Genomic DNA, 25,672 nt, shown 5'->3' on the forward strand with positions numbered 1-25,672 from the left:
TTATACCTTCAAGTAATCAATGAATTGTTATAATACTGAAAGATTATTTCATCGTTAAGTAGCTGAAAAGTTTGTAACGAGTGTATCGTTGTCTGAAACCTCCAAAGCGACGACAAAAGAGTATCAGTGCAGGCAAACCACATAACACCCAAACTCTTCATACCTTTCTGGCTATGTGGCTGACTGAGAACTCAGCAGCGATCTGACAGGTCAGTTCAACCATGAACATTAGAGCCTCATTTGCATAGTTAATTTGTCTTGTGTTCTGTTAAATATATAACCCTATATAAGATGGAGGGGAAGGGGCTTTGTGATAACAGCCTCGAATATTTATACATATAAGATGAAAATATTCCAGGTTAGGCACACACAGTACGAGACAATTTAATAAAAATATTCCCTAACTCTGAGGAAGGTGGTAGGTGCCCCTGAACATTTATTTATTTTCTTCTTAAGTGTGTATTTTATCTTTTGCGCCCAACCTGGGACATTTTTGTATTACACACCTCGTAGAGGAATTTCCTGAAGTACTTATACATATAATGGTAAGCAGAGGGGGGGGGGCACAAGCGCGACCGTATCCAGGATTTTGTTCTAGGGGGGCATAAGGATACTTTGTAATACAAAACGAACGCAATAACAATGGGACCGAATTAAAAATATTGCATATTTTTGTAAGGGTCTGGGGGGGCACGAGTCCCCGTGCCCCCCCCAAGATCCACCTATTATGGTAAGTTATTAGTTATATTTATGTATTGTCACTTCTTAGTAGGGTAAGGTAGCTACCCCAAAAAACCGGGTGCAGTAAGATCCAGTATTATATGTACATATTTGAGTGCAGCAAGAGCAATCTCACATGGTCACTAAGTGTACATCTACATCTACATAATACCCTGCGAGCCACCTCTAGGGTGTTTGGCAGGGGGTGATCAATCACCAGCATGCAGCATGCATTTGGACTCCCACATGCACACCACACCGTCCAAAAAACGTCCCGTATGATAACAAACTATACTACTATATGCTGTTAGAAATAGAATATAGAATAGAAATTCAGAAACATGCATTAAGTTTTACATAGGTTAGTAGGCTACACTACAAGTCATGCAATCTATTTACGAGTTCTATTGCTGCCGTTATAATCTCTTATTGATCGTGGAAAAAATGACATTCGGAATCTGTCTGTTCTACAATGTATCTCTCTTATTTTATTTATATGATCTGATTTTCCGTAGTACGTTGGCGTCCGCAAGATATGGTTAACTTCGTCAGAAAAGACACTGCTCTTGAATTTATCTAAAAGGTTTAGTTTATTTTTCAATCTACGGTCCGACAGAGATTCCCATCCGAGTTTATCTAAGAGGTCAGTTACACTAACAAGACTATCGTAACGACCTTTCACATACATCTACATCTACAAATTACCCTGCGAGCCACCTCTAGGGTGTTTGGCAGGGGGTGATCAATCACCAGCATGCAGCATGCATTTGGACTCCCACATGCACACCACACCGTCCAAAAAACGTCCCGTATAATAACAAACTATACTACTATATGCTGTTAGAAATAGAATATAGAATAGAAATTCAGAAACATGCAGTAAGTTTTACATAGGTTAGTAGGCTACACTACAAGTCATGCAATCTATTTACGCGTTCTATTGCTGCCGTTATAATCTCTTATTGATCGTGGAAAAAATGACATTCGGAATCTGTCTGTTCTGCAATCTATCTCTCTTATTTTATTTATATGATCTGATCTTCCGTAGTACGTTGGCGTCCGCAAGATATGGTTAACTTCGTCAGAAAAGACACTGCTCTTGAATTTATCTAAAAGGTTTAGTCTATTTTTCAATCTACGGTCCGACAGAGATTCCCATCCGAGTTTATCTAAGAGGTCAGTTACACTAACAAGACTATCGTAACGACCTTTCACATACCTGGCAGCACTTCTTTGCACGCGTTCTAACTCTGTCATTAAGCCTTTTTCATGAGGGTCCCAAACACTGGCAGCGTATTCCAAATGTGGTCTAACGAGGGAAAAGTAGCTAATTTCTCTCACTTTGTCGTCGCACTTTCCTAATATTCTTTTAACAAAACCCATTTTACGATTAGCTTGACCGGTTATTTCTCGAATATGTTTATTCCACGATAGATCATTATTGAGTCTAACGCCTAGATATTTCACGGATTTAACTGCCTTTAACTGGGTGCCCCGAATGATATAGTTACGCTGTAGGGAGTTATTCTTCTTCCAGAAATTCATTACGACGCATTTTTCCAAATTTAATTCCAACTGCCAAGCATCGCACCAAGCTTGGATAGCAGCAAGGTCATTCGTTTGTTCATCCATATCTTTGCTGGAACGGATTTCTCTGTAAACTACAGCGTCGTCTGCAAATAATCGTAACTTACTCTGCACTACTTCGCCAATGTCGTTTATATAAAGAAGGAATAGGAGTGGGCCAATGATACTACCCTGAGGAACGCCAGAAGTGACTCTAACCTCATTGGAGACTGCACCGTCTAATACTACTCTTTGGACGCGGTCGCTCAAAAATTCTCTTATCCAGGAAATGACATCTTCGTCTAGACCATAAGATTTCAGTTTTATTATTAACTTTCCGTGGGGTACTTTATCAAATGCCTTTTTGAAATCAAGAAAAATCGCGTCTACTGGAATGTTGTCTTCCCCGGAGACTAAAATATCGTGGGCGAAAAGCGCTAACTGAGTTTCGCACGATCTGCTTTTCCTGAATCCATGTTGAGTTCCCATTAATAAGTTTTGCGCGTCTAGGTGTTTCATTACCGAGCTGACTACGATGTGTTCAAGGACTTTGCAAGAGATGGACGTTAAAGATATCGGCCTGTAATTAGATGGCTGTTCCTTGTCTCCACTTTTAAATATTGGCGTTACATTAGCGATTTTCCAGTCATTAGGTACTTCGTGTTGCTTGATGGATTTCCTGAATATTAACTGCAAGTAAGGGGCAATTTCTGAGGCTAGTTCTTTATATACGCGAGAAGGGATTTCGTCTGGACCAGGTGATTTATTTGGACTAAGCGATTTCAATATATTTTCTATTCCGAGCGTACTAATGTCAATAGCTGGCATCTTATGTATACAGGGATTGTCATCGGTCTCGGGTGAGTTTTCGGAAGGCTCCGTGAACACGCTCTTGAAGTCGACTCTTGAAGTCTAATGCCGACGCCGGGTTTCTCTCCACCCTTCCTTCCATACACTAACCTCATGGCGCAAATGACCTCAGCTGTCCGTCGCCTCCTCCAAATACCATACCATTCTTGCTCCATAATTTGTTGAAATTCAACTCGTATCTTGCATAACCTTTTGGGCGGTTGACTGTCGAGTGAATTTTTGACTACGTCTTCCGCGTCGTCCAATTCCTCTTCAAGCCTAACATAAGTTGCATGTGCGATGTGTCACAAACTACGCTCCTTTTCTCAGTTCAAGGGAAAAATCCTTGGAAGTTCCTCGGAGCTGATTGAAGGCAGAATATTGAGCTGCCTCCTCTTTGTCGTTTTCAATTGGGAGATTTCGGGGATCTTCGTATGTATTTCATTAGAAACATTGAGCAAATAATTGAGATAACAGAATGTTAGGCTTGCCCCTAGATTTCCAAAAAAATGTGCATTATGCATACGTTATGTTTAAATATTTCTTCATTATCATTGAAGTAATGTTATTACGAGGTCTTTTAAATATTTAACTGATGGCGTTTTCTACCGTTAATTTAGTACCTACATTCAGTTCGTAATGACTTTTAACAACCAAAATAAGTTTAGGAATAGAATATACCTCAATTATGCGCGAGAATTACCGGTCAAAAATGCAGATGTAAGACAGTTATGTGAATTTTCATCCTAATTTATAAAATCATTATGAAGTAGAGCTGATTGCTGAAATCACTAGCGCATGTAGGCCGGATTCGTGATGAGTTGTTATGATAAAAAAGTGGAGCGTTTACATTATGCAACGCAATTTAGGATGTAAATATTTACAGGAGCGTGGATCGATTATAGGCTAATTTACTTCGTAAACTCGAAGAAGATTTCTCAGATGACGTGAATCATGGTCTTCGCTTACCGTCGTATTGTGACGGACATGATCACGAGAAGAAAATAAAAGAAATAGACTGCAAAACAGAGGGATTTGTAGAGAAAATGTAATTCTTTCCTCGTAATATTAAGGTTAGCATCGGTGCCTCAAGCTATAGAATCGATGGCGTCATTCGCTAGGACGACTTTGTATATTACCATTTCTTTCGTATTTATTGCCTTCTCTATCATATATTTGCTCTAGTAATTGGCAAATTTTGTCTATGCACTTATGTGCACTAGCATTTTGCTATTATGCGTCATATTTTATGACCGTGCGGTGTGTATGTGGTGGTCCTCTTGTATTTATTTTATTCATTTATTTCAAAAGCCCACATACAGCAATTATTGCCAATTTACAGTGGCGCAATAGTAAGAATAAATAATAAATGCTGCATGTTAATGATTGATCACCCCCTGCCAAACACCATAGTGGTGTGTGGCTGTGTGAGTTTTATACAGTAAGTTCGAGTCCCTTTACGTATTTTCTCAAGGGTAAATAAGAGAAAGTTTTCTTAATAATTCGTTAACTATCTAATTGACAAGTATTCTTTGAATTTGGCAAGATGTTTTTCATGTGTAAATGCATTAATCTACTAGTCAGTCCTCTTTCAGCTATTGCGGCAAAGTTCTTTGTAGATAACGAGACTTTAGTGCTGATGAATATGCACCACGTTAATGACGATGCAGGATGGTCGTGCAATTTGCAATGTACAGGGAGGGTCGTGGGAACGGAGGCGAGAGGGGGTCGGATATTCCGATCTGGACGATCAGCCTAATGAGGGTCCCAAAGGGCTACATTAGTGCGCCTTCACAAGTCCGTGTTGCATCGAGGCCACGAGAGCTTCCGCCCCGCCAGCAAATTTTGCCCTTCACAGCTCTGCCTTGCGAAAACACATGAAAGTCAAAAAGCATCTGCTACTAAAAATCAGCCCGGGAGGATATTATCTTATGATTTCGAAACGTACAAGACATAGATTATTTTGTGCATTATTACGAAATTTCATTTCTAAATATATTCTTCTTGACTATAAATAGCATTGGAAGTTAATATGGCGACCATAGAGTCGACAATCATGTATGTAGTGATGGCCCTTGCCTATGCATTATTATGACCTTTAAATTTTATTCCCTAACTCGGAATATTCGAAAAATAACAAATTACATGCACTCAGTGAACATGAGTAACATGGGATGTTAACAGGAATATTATGATAAATATATATGATAACTGTTGTTCAAACAGATTGCCCTGGTCATGTTATCCAAATAGCTTCAACTAAGCAGATCATGAGGGCACAATTATTAGATATCGATTGGAATTTAAACGACCGTTGTCAATAACAAGGAGCACTCACGCTCTATTTAGCTTGTGATACTAAATTTGATGGGTATGTGTAATGCTAATCTATGCTCCTCAGTGATTGTAATCTAATTTAGGGTTAAAATTTATCTTATTTTTAGGAAAGATACGAAATACCTATGCTTAACACATCAAGATAATAGAAAATAATGAAATAAATAGCATTTTTCACTCCTATTAGAGCTAATCTTGCATATTTGTGTACCTAAGCTTTCCATAAACAAACACCAATTCGAAATCGTCGACGTACTGCCGCCTTCACACAGAGAAAATCCAACAGGTTCAACGGAATGATATCGGAAGGAGTGAAGAATGCTACCTCGGAAGCATACTAGAAAATAATGACAATTGTTTCCCTGTGGTCAAAAAAGAAGAGCGTTCGCCATGGAAACCAGTTTTTTGTCTGCCAATCTCTCCAGCCAGTTTTCAATCTTTTATTGAAACCATTTGATACAGTGCCCCATACGAAGTTAATACTATAAGAGGGGAGTTTAATTTAAAACACAACCAATTTTTTTATGGAACAGGGGTTGTTTTACTCAGCATTAAAATGCACCTTGTTATTCCTCAATCTTTTAGCTACACAAAACTATTTTTAATGCTACAATAATATTGTGTGGTTGCAGCGCAGCGATTGACAATTGTGCGAACGACATAGATAAACAAACACGCTATATATTTTCGTGATGCGGGTTCTATGACAACGAGCTGTGATATCGGAAATGATGCGAGAAGCACGGCGGGAGTGACCCTGTCATTTAAAAAAATATCACTAGAGCGATCGCTTTTCGCGACGGGAAAAGTGATCGCGATAGGGATCACTTTCGCGACGAAAAAAAATGATCGTGTGATTCAGGCTTAAGATTACCGCGATGTGATGAGACGCAGCGCGACGCCCATTGCTACGTTCCCCACCTTATTTACGGATTCCTCATCCACGCTCACCACCGCCGCTCAACGGGGCCCTGCCATTCCTCAAATATTGAATTTTCAACTAATTTTTAAGACCAAAATCCCACCAAGATCTAGAAAACATTAGTTGTTTCGAGGTATACGGCAAAAAATGTACGTGGAAAAATTATTTCAACTTTTGAGTTCTAATGAAGACTCAATCATTTTTTTGTTACCTGGTCGAACCTCATGCCAACCGTGGCTGACCCTCATTAGGACGGGCGTCCAGATTGGAATTTCCGACCCTCTCTCGACTCCATTCCCGCGACCCTAGTGTACTATTCTGGACGGTCATTAACTGGGTGCACATTTCCAAGCACTTAACTCCCGTTATCTATAAAGAACTTTGCCGCAGTGGATGAAAGATAATGACTGTTAAATGAGTGCAATTATATATGACGAAGACCTTAATAAATTCAAAGACTACTGGTAAATACGTTACTTATTGACTTCTTAAGAAAATTTTCTTTTGATCTTCTTGGGAAAATCCAACACTAAAGATTATATAAAAAATTTTATGAACTGCATACAATTCAAATACACTCAAATTGAGTTTTCTTTTTTCTGAGGAACAAATATCTACATATTCCAGTATGCATACATTCTTTAAGGCTGTCAATAATTCAGGATGAATATTTCACTTGACTGATGATGAAGACAACATAAAATTCTATGAAAAAAATAAATTGATTGCTTAAAAGAAAGGTAGGTAAGCATGTAACGGTGCATCACATTTTGTTTAAAGATTATTTCCCGCTTTTTGAAATCTTATAACACAGAATTGTCATGTGATATTTGCGATACTTGGAAGGATAAAAAAATATGCCTTACGGAATAAGAAAATGCTTGGTGACATTTGGGTCACGGCAAAAGACTGAAGGAGATAAACTGCACAATGGTATCAATATTTTATTTTAGTAATTCCATTTCCGAATCTTTCAAAAAGAAGCCTACCTTCGACCACTGAAACGTTGAAAGTATTAGCCACAAGTAGCTATCCAAGCTTGGTGCGATGCGTGGCAGTTAGAATTAAATTTGAAAAAATGCGTCTTAATGAATTTCTGAAAGAAGAATTTCCTATGTAAAACTTAATGCATGTTTCTTAATTCAATTATTATTTCTAACTGCATGTAGTAGTATAGTTTTTTATTATACGGGACGTTTTTTGGACGGTGTGGTGTGCATGTGGGAGTCCAAATGCATGCTGCATGCTGGTGATTGATGCCAAACACCCTAGAGGTGGCTCGCAGGGTATTATGTAGATGTAGATGTTTAATTGACCATGAGAAAAACATGGGTTTTCATTAGCACATGAGCGCAAACATCACAAAAACTGAAAGACTGACCAAGCGATTTGTTAATCGTTATCACGAATGCAACAGAAATTGGAAATTGAATACATCTACATCTACATAATACCCTGCGAGCCACCTATAGGGTGTTTGGCAGGGGGTGATCAATCACCAGCATGCATTGGACTCCCACATGCACACCACACAGTACAAAAGTCGTCACGCGTACTAAAAAATTATACTACTATATGTTGTTAGAAATAATAATAAAATTAAGAAACATGCATTAATTATTACATAGGTTAGTAGGCTACACTACAAGTCATGCAATCTATTTACGAGTTCTATTGCTGCCGTTATAATCTCTTATTGATAGTGGAAAAAATGACATTCGGAATCTGTCTGTTCTACAATGTATCTCTCTTATTTTATTTATATGATCGGATCTTCCGTAGTATGTTGGCGTCCGTAAGATATGGTTAACTTCGTCAGTAAAGACACTGCTCTTGAATTTATCTAAAAGGTTTAGTCTATTTTTCAATCTACGGTCCGACAGATTCCCATCCGAGTTTATCTAAGAGGTCAGTTACACTAACAAGACTATCGTAACGACCTTTCACATACCTGGCAGCACTTCTTTGCACGCGTTCTAACTCTGTTATTAAGCCTTTTCTATGAGGGTCCCAAACACTGGCAGCGTATTCCAAATGTGGTCTAACGAGGGAAAAGTGGCTAATTTCTCTCACTTTGTCGTCGCACTTTCCTAATATTCTTTAAACAAAACCCATTTTACGATTAGCTTGAACGGTTACTTCTCGAATATGTTTATTCCACGATAGATCATTATTGAGTCAAACTCCTAGATATTTCACGGATTCAACAATCTCTAATTGGGTACCCCGAATTATATAGCTACGTTGTAGGGAGTTGTTCTTCTTCCAGAAATTCATTACGACGCATTTTTCCAAATTTAATTCTAACTGCCAAGCATCGCACCAAGCTTGGATAGCAGCAAGGTCATTCGTTAGTTCATCTATATATTTGCTGGAACGGATTTCTCTGTAAACAACAGCGTCGTCTGCAAATAATCGTAACTTACTCTGTACTACTTCGCTAATGTCGTTTATATAAAGAAGGAATAGGAGTGGGCCTATGACACTACCCTGAGGAACGCCAGAAGTGACTCTAACCTCATTGGAGACTGCACCGTCTAATACTACTCCTTGGACGCGGTGCTCAAACATTCTCTTATCCAGGAAAAGACATCTTCGTCTAGACCGTAAGATTTCAGTTTTATTATTAACTTTCCGTGGGGTACTTTATCAAATGCCTTTTTGAAATCAAGAAAAAACGCGTCTACTGGAATGTTATCTTCCCCGGAGACTAAAAAATCGTGGGCGAAAAGCGCTAACTGAGTTTCGCACGATCTGCTTTTCCTGAATCCATGTTGAGTTCCCATTAATAAGTTTTGCGCGTCTTGGTATTTCATTACCGAGCTGACTACGATGTGTTCAAGGACATTGCATGAGATGGACGTTAAAGATATCGGCCTGTAATTAGATGGCTGTTCCTTGTCTCCACTTTTAACTATTGGTGTTACATTAGCGATTTTCCAGTCATTAGGTACTTCGTGTTGTTTGATGGATTTACTGAATATTAACTGCAAGTAGGGGGCAATTTCTGACGCTATTTCTCTATATACGCGAGAAGGGATTTCGTCTGGACCAGGTGAATTATTTGGACTGAGCGATTTCAATATATTTTCTATTCCGAGCGTACTAATGTCTATAGCTGGCATCTTATGTATACAGGGATTGTCATCGGTCTCGGGTGAGTTTACGGAAGGCTGCGTGAACACGCTCTTGAAGTAGGAATTTAATAAATTGGCCTTATCGTAACTACTTGTCAACACATCTCCATTGTCGTTTCTCAGCGAACATACGGTAGTTCGTTTACCTTGAACTTCCCTTACATATGACCAAAATGCTTTTGGGTTATCCTGTAACTGCTCTACTAGTGTTTTTCTTTTAAAATTCGTGAATGCATTCCTGAACGCTTCCATCGTGGCGGCTTTAGTCATCCTATATTTTTTAATTATTAGCTCGCGTTCATTAGCGGATAAATCCGTGCTGACTTTTTTTATTTTAGCATGACACGCTCTCTGTCGCCTCAATGATTTTCTCACTTTTGCGTCGTACCATCTCGGTTCGCTGCCTTCTTTTACTGTTTACTAGGGATGTAGCTATTTATTCCCGAAGTTACGAGTGAAAGAAAGGCTTTCCAAGTATTCTCTACATTTAACTTTAATACTGATTCTTGAAACTCGGGGAAAGCATTTTTCAGATGACATTTAAACCCATCAAAATCAGCTCTTTTAAAATTGAAAACTTTACGCTCTTTTTTAAAGTTTACAGCGGCATTGAGAGAAAACTTTGCAGTTACTACCCTATGGTCACTTCATCTACATCTACATAATACCCTGCGAGCCACCTCTAGGGTGTTTGGCAGGGGGTGATCAATCACCAGCATGCAGCATGCATTTGGACTCCCACATGCACACCACACCGTCCAAAAAACGTCCCGTATAATAACAAACTATACGACTATATGCTGTTAGAAATAGAATATAGAATAGAAATTCAGAAACATGCTTTAAGTTTTACATAGGTTAGTAGGCTACACTACAAGTCATGCAATCTATTTACGAGTTCTATTGCTGCCGTTATAATCTCTTATTGATCGAGGAAAAAATGACATTCGGAATCTGTCTGTTCTACAATCTATCTCTCTTATTTTATTTATATGATCTGATCTTCCGTAGTACGTTGGCGTCCGCAAGATATGGTTAACTTCGTCAGAAAAGACACTGCTCTTGAATTTATCTAAAAGGTTTAGTCTATTTTTCAATCTACGTACAGACAGAGATTCCCATCCGAGTTTATCTAAGAGGTCAGTTACACTAACAAGACTATCGTAACGACCTTTCACATACCTGGCAGCTCTTCTTTGCACGCGTTCTAACTCTGTTATTAAGCCTTTTTCATGAGGGTCCCAAACACTGGCAGCGTATTCCAAATGTGGTCTAACGAGGGAAAAGTAGCTAATTTCTCTCACTTTGTCGTCGCACTTTCCTAATATTCTTTTAACAAAACCCATTTTACGATTAGCTTGACCGGTTATTTCTCGAATATGTTTATTCCACGATAGATCATTATTGATTCTAACCCCTAGATATTTCACGGATTCAACTGCCTTTAACTGGGTGCCCCGAATGATATAGTTACGCTGTAGGGAGTTGTTCTTCTTCCAGAAATTCATTACGACGCATTTTTCCAAATTTAATTCCAACTGCCAAGCATCGCACCAAGCTTGGATAGCAGCAAGGTCATTCGTTAGTTCATCTATATCTTTGCTGGAACGGATTTCTTTGTAAACTACAGCGTCGTCTGCAAATAATCGTAACTTACTCTGCACTACTTCGCCAATGTCGTTTATATAAAGAAGGAATAAGAGTGGGCCAATGACACTACCCTGAGGAACGCCAGAAGTGACTCTAACCTCATTGGAGACTGCACCGTCTAATACTACTCTTTGGACGCGGTCGCTCAAAAATTCTCTAATCCAGGAAATGACATCTTCGTCTAGACCATAAGATTTCTGACTTATTCCTCCCTACAGCGTAATTATATCATTCGGGGCACCCAGTTAAAGGCAGTTGAATCCGTGAAATATCTAGGCGTTACATTCAATAATGATCTATCGTGGAATAAACATATTCGAGAAATAACCGGTCAAGCTAATCGTAAAATGGGTTTTGTTAAAAGAATATTAGGAAAGTGCGACGACAAAGTGAGAGAAATTAGCTACTTTTCCCTCGTTAGACCACATTTGGAATACGCTGCCAGTGGTATATTTGTCGCTAATAAATCAAGAATATTTTCTCCTGTTTGGTGCGGATGCTATTTGAAACAATGAATTAGATGTAAAAGTGTGTAATAAAGCCTCGCAGATCACTTTATCCCTCCCACCAGGAATTTAGCTATAAGTCTCCCAATCTATAGAAGGTACGTTGAAATCTCCACCTACAATCAAGTTTCTTTCAGGATACTTGGATGCTACGCTGTTTATTTGATTTTGAAAATCCAGCATAGACGTTATATTTGAGTTAGGTGGTCTGTAATACGAACATAATGAAATAGTTTTGAATTTTGGACATTTAATTAAACACCACACTGATTCAACGCTGGTCTCAGTTACGGTTATCGCTTGGCTGACGATTGAATTCTTTACAGCTATAAAAACTCCGCCCCCAACTCGATTAATTCTATCTTTCCGATAAACAGTGAACGATTTTGGGAAGATCTCATTGTCTGAATCATCATCTGTTAGCCAACTTTCTGTTCCAAAAATGACGTTACACTTCGTACCTACTATGAATTAAATGGTGGAATTCGGGAATCTTATTTCTTAAACTACGGCAATTAACCACAGCCACGATTAAAACTTCGGAACCAGTATTATTGCGATTCGGGAATAACCTAAAACGTAAGAAAATTCGTTGAAAAAATTCCGCGTAAACGTACTCCGATCCACCCTATGTAGATTCAATAAAGAAAATGTCTTTCTGACAAGCAATTTTGATACTCATTTACGTAGTTTTATTCAATTTGTACCTTTATTTTATTAAAATAATTTAATATGATTAAAAACGATACAGCCGCTTTTGATTTATAAATGGTTAAACTAAACTGTAAGTTCATTGATTGTTAGGCGGTACGAAGTTCGCCGGGTCAGCTAGTATCATATAAATAAAATAAGAGAGATAGATGGTAGAACAGACAGATTCAGAATTTCGTTTTTTCCAAGATCAGTAAGAGATAATAACGGCAGCTTAGGAACTCATAAATAGATTAGATGACTTGTAATGTAGCCTACTAACTTATGTATACCTTAATGCATTTTTTATGTTTCCGAATGTTCTTATTATTTTCAATTGAATGTTTTGTGTGTTCTATGTTTATTGGCAGATTACCTTAATGAGTAGTTGGCTATGTTTGCCTTTGCATGAATGTGGTAGTATAATTTGTTATTATGCGTAACTTTTTTTCGACCGTGCGGTGTGCATATGGGAATCCCATTGCATGCTGGCGGTCGATCACCCCCTGCCAAACACCCTACAGGTGGGTCACACGGTAATATGATGAGGTAGTCTATTGATATCTGCTATCAGCCCTACTTCATAACGGTTCCTCACGCTATATCATTTTCTAAAAGAGGCCTTGATAGGGTCAGGTAGCGTACTTCTTACACCTTTCTAATGCATTTGCCGAGAATTCTTTTTACAAAATCCAGTTTAAAGTTGGTTTTCCCGTATACCTCGCGTAGTGTTTACACCATGTGACTTCCGAGTAATGATGATCCCTATCCATTTGTTGACAATATCATTTCACATTATTTCTCTCGATCGATCAATATAACAGTGAAATTTCCACCAATAACGAAATTATTAACATATTTTTAAAAATTAAAACGCTTCATCTGACTTCCTATCTCCAACACTGAACGTAGGCTCGAATCTGGTGGACTGTAGAACCCGCATATAAAAATGTCTTAACCGAGCCACATGATTGATAGACCTACTAATCGGCCACGTATCCAAATATTAGTGAGACATAAAAGGGCATAGCCGAATAAGAGGGAGAAAAGTCCCCCCTCCGGGATTTTTCACGGACCTGGGGAATAGGATTTGGGATCAAAAAGAACTAACCTCACCACTCTTCCAGCCCGCTAGGATTCCATTTCCACTGTTTTTTTAAATATCTCGAGGCTTAAAGCATATTTTCCAATGCATTTTGCGGCATTTGAGGGCTTTCTTAATGGAGCAGATGCCCAATTTTTTCACAACTTTTCAGCGTCATAAGGTGAAATGGCGTCGTTTTGAAAATTTCAACCGCTAGTTTCCATAAAATAATTTTGAGAGGGCCACAAAGAAAGCGATTTTGTCCATTTTTTCCATGACCTGTACCCCCATAACATCCGTTTCATACCATCTAGCAGATATTTATGAGCTATTTAAAATTTTTAAAAATTCCAGACACCCAAACCCCTTCCCCCACTCCTTCTAAACGTAGGAAAGAAAGTAGCATTTCACGAAGAACTCATCCCCACCCAGGCGCCCTCTCGCTCTATTTGTGACTTACGAACCGTTTTAGCAGCCTTGATTCTCAATCTTAATTCCAATCGGGATTCCTGGAGTTCGACTCTAGCTTCGTCATAACTCAGTCGCGTCCGTCTGGGCGTAGGTGCTGCGATGGTTAAGAATGCAGGTTCCGTCATGATCCAACCTACCAAGGTTTCCCCGTCCCCGTTTACATATTATTGAAAACAGATACCTACTTTAGCCATGCCAAAGCGATTTGGTGCCGCCATGCGGTGAAGTCATCAGTATGTATAAATGTGGACGTGTATATATTTTTGAAATGTGTACTACTTTTATGACAGAGTGGTGTGCATGTGAGCATCCTCTTGCATGCATCACCCCCTGCCAAACACCCTAGAGTCGGTTCGTAGGGTACTATGCGGATGTCGATGCAGGTCCCCCCCCTACCGCAAGGATATTATCAATAACCCCCACCCATCTTAAAGATGATGCTTGTTCCCTCAACTACTGTTCCTGCACAAGATTTGCTTATCTTTCGTTTTCTTTGGAAGCCTTCGCCAACCCTACACCAATACGTTTGAGCTCGATTGTATTGAATGGTATTCGATATGGAAAAAAGTTATTTGTGATTTGCGAAATCAAAAATAACTGCATTTTCGATGGTAAATATTTATGAAATACACATTTTATGGAATTATTCGTTTGCAATTGAATTTTATGCAATTCTAAACATTTAATGGATGACGGAATTTTTTGGTCCAATGGCAACAAACCACATATAAAAAACGAAAATTACCTTACTGTCAGCACTTAGTCATAAGCGTACAACAAACAATTCAAATACTCTGTCGCCAGTGATGCAATTGAAAGGAAACATCCATCGATTGTAATGCCCTTCCGACTCCAAACGTGCTTAGCAATGTACACGATGGCTGGCACATACATCTACATAATACCCTGCGAGCCACCGCTAGGGTGTTTGGCAGGGAGTGAAAAATCACCAACCTGCAGCTTGCAAGAGGACCGCCACATGCACACCACACGGTCATAGAAATATTACGCATCATCATCACTGGTCAACAATCCTAGGATTGGTTTGACGCAGCTCTCCACTCAGTTCTCCTATCAGCTAATCTTTTCACACCTACGTATTTCTTCTCTTTCACATCTCTAAATATTACGCACATTAGAAAAATATACATGCTTATTCATTAAAAAAAATTGCTAATGGTTAGTAATTCCTAGAGCAAATACATGCAAGGTTAGAACTATGAAAAACATGCAATGAGTGATCCTAGCGAATCTCTCTGTTTTGCAGTCTATTTCTTTTATCTTATTCTCATGATCGCGTCTACTATAGTACGATGGTAAACGAAGGATAAGATTCACGTCGTTTGAGAAAATATATTCATAATGTATACACGCTTGTGGAGGTCAATATACTTAAGGATATTGAATTGATAACCTAACCCCAAATATATCGATCGACTTTCCAGCAAGCGACTTCCACAGAACAAAATAGGGGATTTTCCTAACCAATGGCCAACTAACCATTAAAAAATAACAACAAAAAACGAAAATGAGATAAGAAATCATTTATTTACACTCTATTTACATGCAAGACTTAAAAAAATGTATAAATAATCGGGTAGTACATGGGGGGAGATACGGACCAGGCCCATCACAGGCAGGGGAAACCGGTGACGCCAGGTCCGCGTTTAAAGATCGGTGCTTGTAAGACGTCGGCGTAAAACAAAATATGGTATGGGTCCAATTTACACAAAATACTCGAAACGACCGCAGAACGTCTACTTCATGCGAGAGAGCTTTGCTGCGGTAGACCGCAACAATGCACACCCGTTCGCGTCTCCCTGACACCACTAAACACTCGCTGTACACAGACTCTTCACACAGCGGCACCCGTGTTCAGCAAACGACGCCGGTTGGGGGAGCTGCGTGCGGCGAGGGGGGTTCTCGGAGCGCGGGCAGCTGGTCGAGGAACTTGCGCAGGATGAGGCGGCGTCCCTCCACCTCGTCGAGGGCGTCGGAGGGTCGCTTGGGATACCACCAGGGCATGCAGTTGGGGGTGGGGGGGCGGCGCGGCTGCATCCTCACCAGCTCGAAGGCCTTATCCACGGTGGACACGATCGGGGGGCTGAGCGGCCCGCAGTCGGAGGGGCGCGGGCGCCGGGACGCCGCGGCCCAGTCTTCGGGATCGGCGTAATAGGGCGACGCGAGGCGACCCTCCGCCACCAGCCGCTCCAAGATGGCGAGCCGCCGGGCGTGCAGTTCGCTCCATCCGAAGTACTTGCGGTGCGGTATCCTGCGCCACAGAGGGTGCAGGAGCGCCGTGGACACCACGTCGTAGCCGCCCATGTCCCAACCCGCCATCACCTTGCAGGCTTGCCGTGTGGGAATTCGTGACTGCTGCATGTGAACGACGTCAAGGTTCGTCATGTACTGACCTCGCTCGAGTGAATGAGTCATGTCCATGCTTGTTTGTTGGTAGAGGGTGCTCGACGGTAATCCCCCTTGTCCCTTGCCATTAAACGAGGCACAAGCCGCCCGCTGCGAGAGGCAAGATAACATGTACGGTGCTGTTCATAACTTGTTTACTGACGCCATTCAAAGAATTGAGGTTATTACCGTTATTACATTGCAGAGACGAAGGTTTGAAAATCACTGAGGTAGTCCCCAAAGATAAATTAAGCGTGTGGTCTGTATTTCTATTGATACTGAAGTCTTCCGACTTCTCTTTATCCTCGACGTCTCAGTATAATGCCCTTGCGCTCGTAATTTTTTATTTATTGTTTATATATTTAAAATATGCTCTGGTCTTCGAAACTTATCTCCATAGGTGTCTTTATATGATATTATTTCTTGAATTGCTTCTTTCTCTTTTTCCTCCAGAGCATCAAAATACTTCTTCGCTATTTTTCGCACCACCTCTTTGGCTGCAGTCACTTGACTTACAGTGTACACCGCTTCGTTACCCAAACATTGACTTATTTTAAATATAGAACGCAGGTGCAGTCTCTCCATTCGGTCGATTTCTTATCGACTTTCTCATTTGTTAGTGAACCCCACCACGCCGGTGCTGCGTACAGTAATGCTGATTGAATGAATGATTTGTATAATATTATTTTTGTTGCTACCGCCGTGGCGTTTCTTTTTAACATGGGGTTTAGAGACACCCTCGCGCCTATGTATTTTGCTATTGTGTTGTCTAGTTAGCGGCTCATGTTTAATTTTCTGTCAAATTCTACGCCCAGATATTTAACGTGTTCCTCCCAGCACAAGCCTTGCTGTTTTATTCTGATTCTCTCTCGTCTATTATCCTCTATTGTGGCCTGCTTTCTAAACATTATTGCTTTGGTCTTAGATGCGTTGATTTGCATTCTCCATTTACCGTTAAAAAGGCTTAATAACAGAGTTAGAACGCGTGCAAAGAAGAGCTGCCAGATATGTGAAAGGTCGTTACGATAGTCTTGTTAGTGTAACTGACCTCTTAGATAAACTCGGATGGGAATCTCTGTCGGACCGTAGAATGGGAAATAGACTATACCTTTCAGATAAATTCAAAAGCAGTGTCTTTTCCGACGAAGTTACCAATGTCTTACGGACGCCAACATACTACTGAAGATCAGATCATATAAATAAAATAAGAGAGGTAGATTGTAGAACAGACAGATTCAGAATGTCATTTTTTCCACGATCAAGTAGATATTATAACGGCAGCGATAGAACTCATAAATAGATTGCATGACTTGTGGCATCAAATCCTTTCTTGAAATCAAGAAAAATCGCGTGAAGTAAAATGTGGTCTTATCCAGAGACTAAAATATTTTGGGCGAAGAGCAGTAGCTAATTTTGTAAGTTTCTATTCTAAGTGTGAATTGTATATAAATATAATAACACGATTGGCCGATTCCAGTGGCATAACTATGGATAGATTTCCCCCCCCCCCCCCTCCACCCCCAAAGCCTCAGAGAAATAAAAAATATTTAAAACTATCGACTAGTTTTGTCATATAGTAACTGAATCTGCTTGAAGTTAAATGTTTAGTGCCGAAATGGTATTAAACGTATCTCCTGGTACCTCTTTTTTTTTAAATCTACCACATTTTGCCTGGGGGGAGGGGTCGCCACCCAGGCCATCCCATTCTCCCTCCCCCCGCCCCCAAAAGGCATATTCCTAGTTACGCCGCCGGCCGATTCCGTCCAATATCAACAAGGCCTCTCGCTGAATGCCTACTCTTCAGATTTCCAGAACGCGTATTTCGTGGTGTAAGATTCTCTAGCGAAACCAAAAGCATTTCGTTTTGCGGTGGTTTTTTTATTTCGTAGTGAGTTGCTGGACTTGTAAGGCGTTGCTTTTCGGTTTCCTCAAACACGTCAAGTCAGAGGAACGGACTACTCTCCCTCGTGGCGCCACTATTGTGGTTCATTCGCTTACATTCGTAGTATCTTTGAAGGGATCAAGAGATGAGGATATAATACCGCAGGAAAGAGATATTTTAAGATGCACAGATCATACTCTTATTTGTCACAATTTCTGAAATTTCTGAAATATCCAACTTTTCCAAGTCGTCAACTTTTTCAATGACCTTTTAAAAAAAAATATAGTATTCGTTAAATAAAAAATCGGGGGGAAAGTGACTATACCTCGTGGGGACAAGATTTTTTATGCAAGACCCTGCTTTTCTCCAAATATATGTAGAAAAGTAGTTAATTTATCATGTATGAGGAGTTGCAGAGGAAAAAAAAGGAGCAAGTTCTAATACTGTCTATATTTTTATTTGCATGGTATCATGTTCGTGTCTTTGGGATTCTCCATAGTTTCTGGTCTGATCGCGTGTCGTCCTGTGTGAATGATCTGTGTCCGATGAACGAGCGATGAGTAGATGTAGATGTAGAAACATCGTAGAGGTGTCTTGCAGGGTTTTATGTAATTGTATACGTGGTGAGTACACTCAAACATTCAGACAATGGTCCCCATCCTGATTGCTGCATCGAGTTGGCAACACTTATTAACATATCGTATCGACCTTTAAGGTATCATGCTGATATAAGCTGCACGTTTTCCAGCTCTTATATTTCACAAGGATCCTGTACACTGGAAGCCTGCAACAAATGAGGTATCACGAGGGAAAAGTATACCGTTTCTCTTGTCATTGCACTTCCCTAGAATTATTTTCACAAAACCTAATCTTCGATTGACATACATTCATCTCAATATTTTCTCTCCTCCAAGTAAGATCGTCAGTATACTCAGGGAATACTCAATTATAATTCCAACTCCAAAGTACTTGATTGTTTTTACGCTTCTAAACACACTCAGTCCAATGTTTTAAGAGATCTGAGTGTAGGCCTTCTTTTTTAAAAATCATCAGTACGGATTGTTCTTATTTTATCTCGCGTTTCCTCCTTTGCGCGCCTTTTATTAATTTGCTCAATGAGTTTAGCCATGGCCACATGGTTGTCACAACATCAGCGGCCTTTCTGCACTCCACAGACCCGTCTACAAGTAAACGAATAGTACTGTCGACCCAACAGTCAACGCGTAACTCGAAGAGTATTGAGGAGTAGATTATTTTTAAGTCATCGTTAATTTGTTCTTCTGGACTCTTCGCTACCCTTTTCCTTACACTCTTACACGAATCTCCTCTCATCATCAAACCTTCCCGGATCACAAATGTCTTCTTAAACACCGCTTTTCTTATACTGATATCCGTAATCCTATATAATTAGTGCGTTTTCCTCTACAGAGCTTAAACCATTTCACCCTCACAAAATTGAGAATTTCCATTCAGATTTAAGCCTCATTTTCCTTACGCACAAAGCTTTCATTACCGCCTCACATCCGCCACACAAGTTTTATTGTGATTATTCTCCATGCCTCATGGCTTGCGGTGCCTCTCAGGCGGAATGTCTTTCGCCAGCTGGTTAACCACCGCCTGATCATTTGAATACCCAATTGGCTAAGACGTCTATCCCCCACCTCCACCCAAACAAACAAATGGTTGATAATACAAACGAGTTTAATTATTCGGGGTAGTTAAAACGGGTGGACATGAAAAAAGTCACATTGAAAAAAAGAGAAAATATCTTCTATCATAACAGTGATTCATCCGACTTAACTTGGAACCTTTTGCTGATCGCCGCAATGAAGAGATTTCAACGCCTGACTAGACGGACACCTCTGGAAAGTTCACCTTCTACGAAAGATTAAGGAGGTCCTTCATTCATTGGCGGCAAACATACTTGATTACATGATGTAATGTTTAATTACCAATGAAAGAAGAGACCGTTCGAATCTTTCCGGACTAAGAAAAATATTTTTCAAGCAAGCAGGGGTGCCGAGTTATAAAAAATATTGGAGGGGCCCATAACGGGGGTCTTGCCTTTTGTAAAGCATTTTATATGAGTCATAGGATCAACATCAGAACCCCGAAAGCTCGACTGTCGATAACAGGACACCCCGGGTAAAATCGACTAGCCTGACACATTTTTTCCTCACCCCCTTAACGAATTTTTGAGGGGGCTCGGGCTCCCTCAGGCCCCATGGAGTCGGTGCCACTACAAGCAAGGAACAGGAACTACATTACGGAAAATGCTGAATATACACTGTATAGTAAAAAAAAACCTGTATAGTGTACAGGGTTCAGGAATTATCCACTAAATGTGCTTGTAACTACCATTAGTAAAGAAACAGATTAGATACGGAAAATATGGGTAAGATTTAATTCAATATCAAAAGAGAGGGTTGAAAATATATCTACAATTAATACATAATAGATACACAAAGTTACCATCGTTTTATGAGGAGGAGAGGAAACCTATAAGGCAACAAAGAGTTAGATACAATAATCGAATAAACTTATTCATGCATCTACTGATATGGGCGAATAAGAGACAGCCGTCGACAAATGTGTGTCATCTGAAGCGACATAATTGAAGTAACTATTATATTATTTTGTTTGAATCTGACGGAGGCCAGTAATAAATAAGTCGTGAATGAAAATAATTTAAATTTGAAAAGGAAATTAGGGCCGAGTCAACTACCAAAACTCCAGTTTCGTTTTATAAAGAGTTTCGGTGGAAATGCGGTAATCGTAGACACAAGGAAGCCGACTCACGAAAAATATTGGGGGGGGGGAAACCGTGGATCTTGCCCCGGGAAATTTCATAGTAGTGAGCTTTAAGTTTTTTAAGCATTTTAAAAGAGTCTAAAGATCAGCATTAGAATCCTGATATCTCGAATCTCGATATCTGGGCATTCCGGGGAAAATCGGCAAGCCTGACACATTTTTTCCTCACACCCATAGCGAATTTTTGAGGGGGGTCGGTTCCCCATAGGCCCCATGGAGTCGGCGCCACAGCGTAGACATGTGGTTATTCAGTAGACTTTAGACAATTTTCATTTAGGCATTAAGTGACGTAGATTATTTTGGGTAAATATATTCCTTAAAAAATCCACTCCTTAAAGGTGGTTTGTTCATCAGGGCACCTGGTTATCCGAGCAACGGCAGCTGAGGTTCAGACGCGCCCGCCCCTCAAACTTTCACTCACCCCTTTCCCCTTTGCGGATTGGCTCAGCGCAAGGCGGGAGAGGGACGGAGCGTCAGCGCGTTGCCCAATCAGAGGCTAGGAAAGGGGACGCTAGGCCGCTCGACGCTGACGCGCGGGCATTCGGCGGCGGGAGAACGAGACCCAAGGTGCGTCCATCTCGCGCGTGATCGGCCTCCAATTAACCACCCTCGTCGTGCAATGTCACTCTTCATCCCCGGTCTGTTCGCCGTCGGCCTCCGCCCTGGCGACGTGATGGTGCAGGCGGCCATGGCGCTGCCCCTCTGCCGCAAGATCATCGAGGGGAGACTGACCATCGTCTCCCTGCGGCCACAGGACCAAGGCGATTGTCAGGAGGAAGAGGAGGAGAGCCTGATAACGAGTCGCCTCTCGCCCATCCCGCTCGAGTTCGACCCGTGGCTGTCGCACGAGGGGACCTTGGTACGGCTCTCGGGCGTCCCTCCAGACACGCCCCTCGCGCTCATCAAGGCGTCGCTCCGTGGGCATGGCGTCCCCTTCGTATGGGTCTCGTGGTCCGCGTCGCCCGGCGATGCGCTCGTCGAGATCCGGGGCCGAGACGACGCAACGCGCGCACTGCTGCGACGAGGCCTCATCCTCTGCGGCGGCGGACCCCGACTACGGGCGCGACCCGCGCGCGATGACCAAGTAAGAATAACCCTCAGTGCCATCTTTCTTTCCAATCTTTCGATACATGCATGGGCGAAGTTAAGAGTTTTATTTTGTGGGTAACAGCTATCCTGCTGGGGGTTTAGAGGCTATTGAATAATGCCCAGTGAAACGTGGCAGTTATATCAAAGTCGCCTGGGAAGCCACTTAAACGGGGGGTTGTCCCTGGCCCATAGCCGTTCCAGGAAAATTTGTTCAAATTTGCCTCTAAAAATTTACGTTATGTCTAATATAATTTGGACATTTCATTTATTTAAAGTCACTGTACTTGAATGTCTCGTACTTTTTTCGGACACATTATTATTTTTGCTGAGGGCAGTGGCGCAGCGAGAGGGATGTTTTGGGGGATAAAACACCCCCAGAGCTCAAATAAATTTTTAAGTTTAATACATTTTACCTACTGGGATTGATATTACTAATACAATATAGCCTAAGGTTTAATAAAATATCACTCAGTACGCCGTAAAACTAATGCATTTTGAACCATGTATCTTTAAATTCCTCAATTTATTAATCTCGCACCTGCTGCTCATCCTGCAGGGTATATTCTATACCCCCACACACCCCGGTATTAGATGCACCTAAACCCCCCCCCACCCCCCAGCCTTAATTCCTAGCCTGGCTGAGGGGGCAAGTAATTGCCATGATTACACTGTCCCCCTACAATGCGCCCATGGATCAAGGGTTACCATTGCGCTGCTTAGAATATCTCCGTACCTTCCCGGATATTCGTGTGCACAGAGTAATATGATTGGGGAGGCAAAGAAACCCGCCCCCCCTCCTGAAATCAGGACAATTTTTAGCGTTGACAAGGTTGTAACCCGCGCGACGCTGATAGATATCGTATTTAATTTAATTTTTAATGGTAGATTTATTTTAGATACAGCATATCACGATATCTGCTCCTCTGACATGACTTAACTGAACCTAGGACATCCATTTCCTCCCCCCCCCCCCCCCCGAAAATACTTGCTGCGTCTGCAGCTTATTGGACAACATTTTTGTTGACTCTTGAGTCATCCAGGTCATTAAGAGGGTGACAGGAGAGGTAGCAGCACTTGTCCATTAAGTCACGTTACATGGTCACCTGCAAAGTTGCAGAGAAATTCAATACCTCTCGCTTTGATCAGGCGGTGACGCCAAGCATCATGGTCCCTGATTGGCTTCCCTGCTCGTTAGAATAAAATACCATACAAAGTAGGTGACACGAATGTCACCTAGTGCCAAGATTTTGTCGCTCAGTGACAGTGCATGGTGCTGGCATGTTGTTTTTCTGTGAACATGCTTGGCACAGATTATTACATCTTTTTTTCCTGTCAATAGGCAATATGCAAGGAAGAATTGAATGTATTTATGGGGCTTTGGATGATGAAGGGTTTTCTGGAAGTTTCAGAGTGGTCCAGCAAAAATCCTGCAATATATGCGCTACCATTTGTGGTATATTCGAGCTCCTCCAAGGTGATTGCTTTACATTTATGTTGGTGATTAAATTGCTTGCTGTGGGAAAAAATCCTTGTGCAGACAACTACCCTGTCCAATCTTCTCAATTTCAAGGCATCACTGTGCCATCACTTCCACTTCCCCGCTGCAACCTGCTGGGGTATTTAATAGCGTATGATTGTGAGGTGTGTCTCATTCAGAGGTTTTTCAACTTTTCATTCCGTTTAATAGACTGCCTTAATTTCACTGTATTTTTCCTGTTGATCAACTTCTCAAGATAGTGAAAAGTACTGTCGTAGCATAAACTTAAAATTCATTTACACTCAAAATAACATCAGACTAACTACTGCCAATAACAGACTCTCTTTTACCTGGTCCTAACTTATGATGAAACATAACTACATATATCTGTTTATTTCAATGGCATTATTTCCTATTTGGACTTTAACAAATACTTAAAATAATAATGTCTCTTTTTTTCTAGTCTGGGAATGTTGCAAGAAGTGTCTCTGCTCCAGGACTTCTAGAAGCCACTAGATGCAAGCCATTTCCTAGTTCTGGCCATCAGTCGCCAGGGCCAAGGATAGGGTTTGGGAGAGCAAGAGCTAGATGTTTATCCATCGACCAAGAGACGTTTCTCTCATGCAGTTGAGCTAATTGTGTTGGCGGTTGGGCTTCACCAAATGCTCCATAGCTTCGATTTTTTTGGCATAATTTCAATTGGAGAATGATGTTACATGTCTCATGAAAGTGTTAGTATGTATTATCAGTTTGACTGCGAAGTAGGTAACACTCCTATGCAATTGTCATGGTGCTACTAGTTTTTATGACTGACGTATTTGCAATAATACGAATTAAAAAGTCAGCTTTTTGTGTTCTTATTACCAAATGTATCCTTGATTATTAAATTCCCATGCAGGCAAAGTCCTTTAGCAATATAATTCGTCTTTCAAGTATTCAGTTTTCCTGGTTGGATGCACCTAAGAGGGATGCCCATGATGTCAATCACTGTTCACCATTCACTTGGGTAGGACAATTGCGGATGTCTGTTCTTCGGTCACTACTAATTAGGGTGGTGCGAAAAAACTCAAGTTTCAAATTTCTTGTCGTAATAGTGCGGAATAGTTGCGATACGTTAGTACAAGAAAAACAAAAAAAGAATTATTAAAATCGGACGTCATCTTCCGATCCCGCAAAGCATCTGAAAAAATGACAAAAATTGTTTTTTTTTCGTTGTAAAAAAATCAAATTAAAATCTTTTAACGCTGTAGCAAAAAATGATTACAAATAGCATAGGATATTATTTATATACGCATATTTTTGGCTTTTAACTGTTATTACCGATCGCACAAGATCATTAAAAATGTATAAATTTTGCAATTTAGCCGATTTTTAGAGTTGTGTCATAATAACTTAAGGTAATATTTTAGTCTAAAATACATGTTTGATTATGCAGCTCTTCCTTTGTTTATATATGATTTAATAATATTTAAACAACCCAGAACTCACTGCGGAGAGGTGGCTGCACTTTGAGTTCTACCCACATCCTCCATCCATCCAACCAATGAGGGTTACTGCTTCTATAATATTTAAATTTTTTGTCCTTCTTTTAAATTTTAACTTTTGAAAACTACTTTGTACTGCGATTTAGTGGTAAGGTCTGGCATAATGGACCTTGATTTGAATTAGCCCTAGTAAATCCATCTCTGGATAGATAGCCACAAAGCTTAAGGGATGCTTCCGTTACCAATTTCACACACGGCTCCATTGCTTGCGTGTGATATGGGAAGTTGTAATATCCCAATCTTGTTTATCGCCTGATTCAATGAAGGAAGCTATTTCTTCATTAGTAATTATTCTCAGAAGAAGAGGTGGAGTAGATAGTTTGACTACATTTCACTCAATCAATTCTATATGGTTATAGTTATTTTGAAGTTCATGGTAGGAGTAATGAAGGTAATTTACGATAGGTTTGCCTTTTGGTTAAGTCTGTTTGGCTTTAAATACTCTTTTTAGCCCCAGCTCTCTAATGTGCCTTCTGTAATAAAAAACCATCGCCATCAATACATTCTCTTCGTGATCAAAGTTAGAGTTCC

The 25,672-nt window shown here is 40.6% G+C and overlaps 1 protein-coding gene across 1 annotated transcript; it reads left to right on the forward strand.

Moving 5' to 3' along the window:
- The first annotated feature begins 16,242 nt into the window (after window positions 1–16,242).
- On the forward strand, window positions 16,243–24,441 carry LOC124155650. Its single transcript, XM_046529658.1, has 3 exons — window positions 16,243–16,329; window positions 21,386–22,115; window positions 24,061–24,441. The coding sequence occupies exons 2-3, from the start codon at window positions 21,651–21,653 to the stop codon at window positions 24,226–24,228; spliced, it is 633 nt and encodes a 210-aa protein (XP_046385614.1). The 5' UTR covers window positions 16,243–16,329; window positions 21,386–21,650; the 3' UTR covers window positions 24,229–24,441.
- Window positions 24,442–25,672: the final 1,231 nt, after the last annotated feature.

Source organism: Ischnura elegans, chromosome 1, assembly GCF_921293095.1.
Source record: "Ischnura elegans chromosome 1, ioIscEleg1.1, whole genome shotgun sequence".
Classification (NCBI taxonomy): domain Eukaryota; kingdom Metazoa; phylum Arthropoda; class Insecta; order Odonata; family Coenagrionidae; genus Ischnura; species Ischnura elegans.

Excerpts from the sequence above, each read along its gene's own strand:
- LOC124155650 (XM_046529658.1), top strand. The coding sequence starts at position 21,651 with ATGTCACTCTTCATCCCCGGTCTGTTCGCCGTCGGCCTCCGCCCTGGC. Across the intron at positions 22,116-24,060 it reads GACCCGCGCGCGATGACCAA|TCTGGGAATGTTGCAAGAAG; the intron begins GTAAGAATAACC and ends CTTTTTTTCTAG.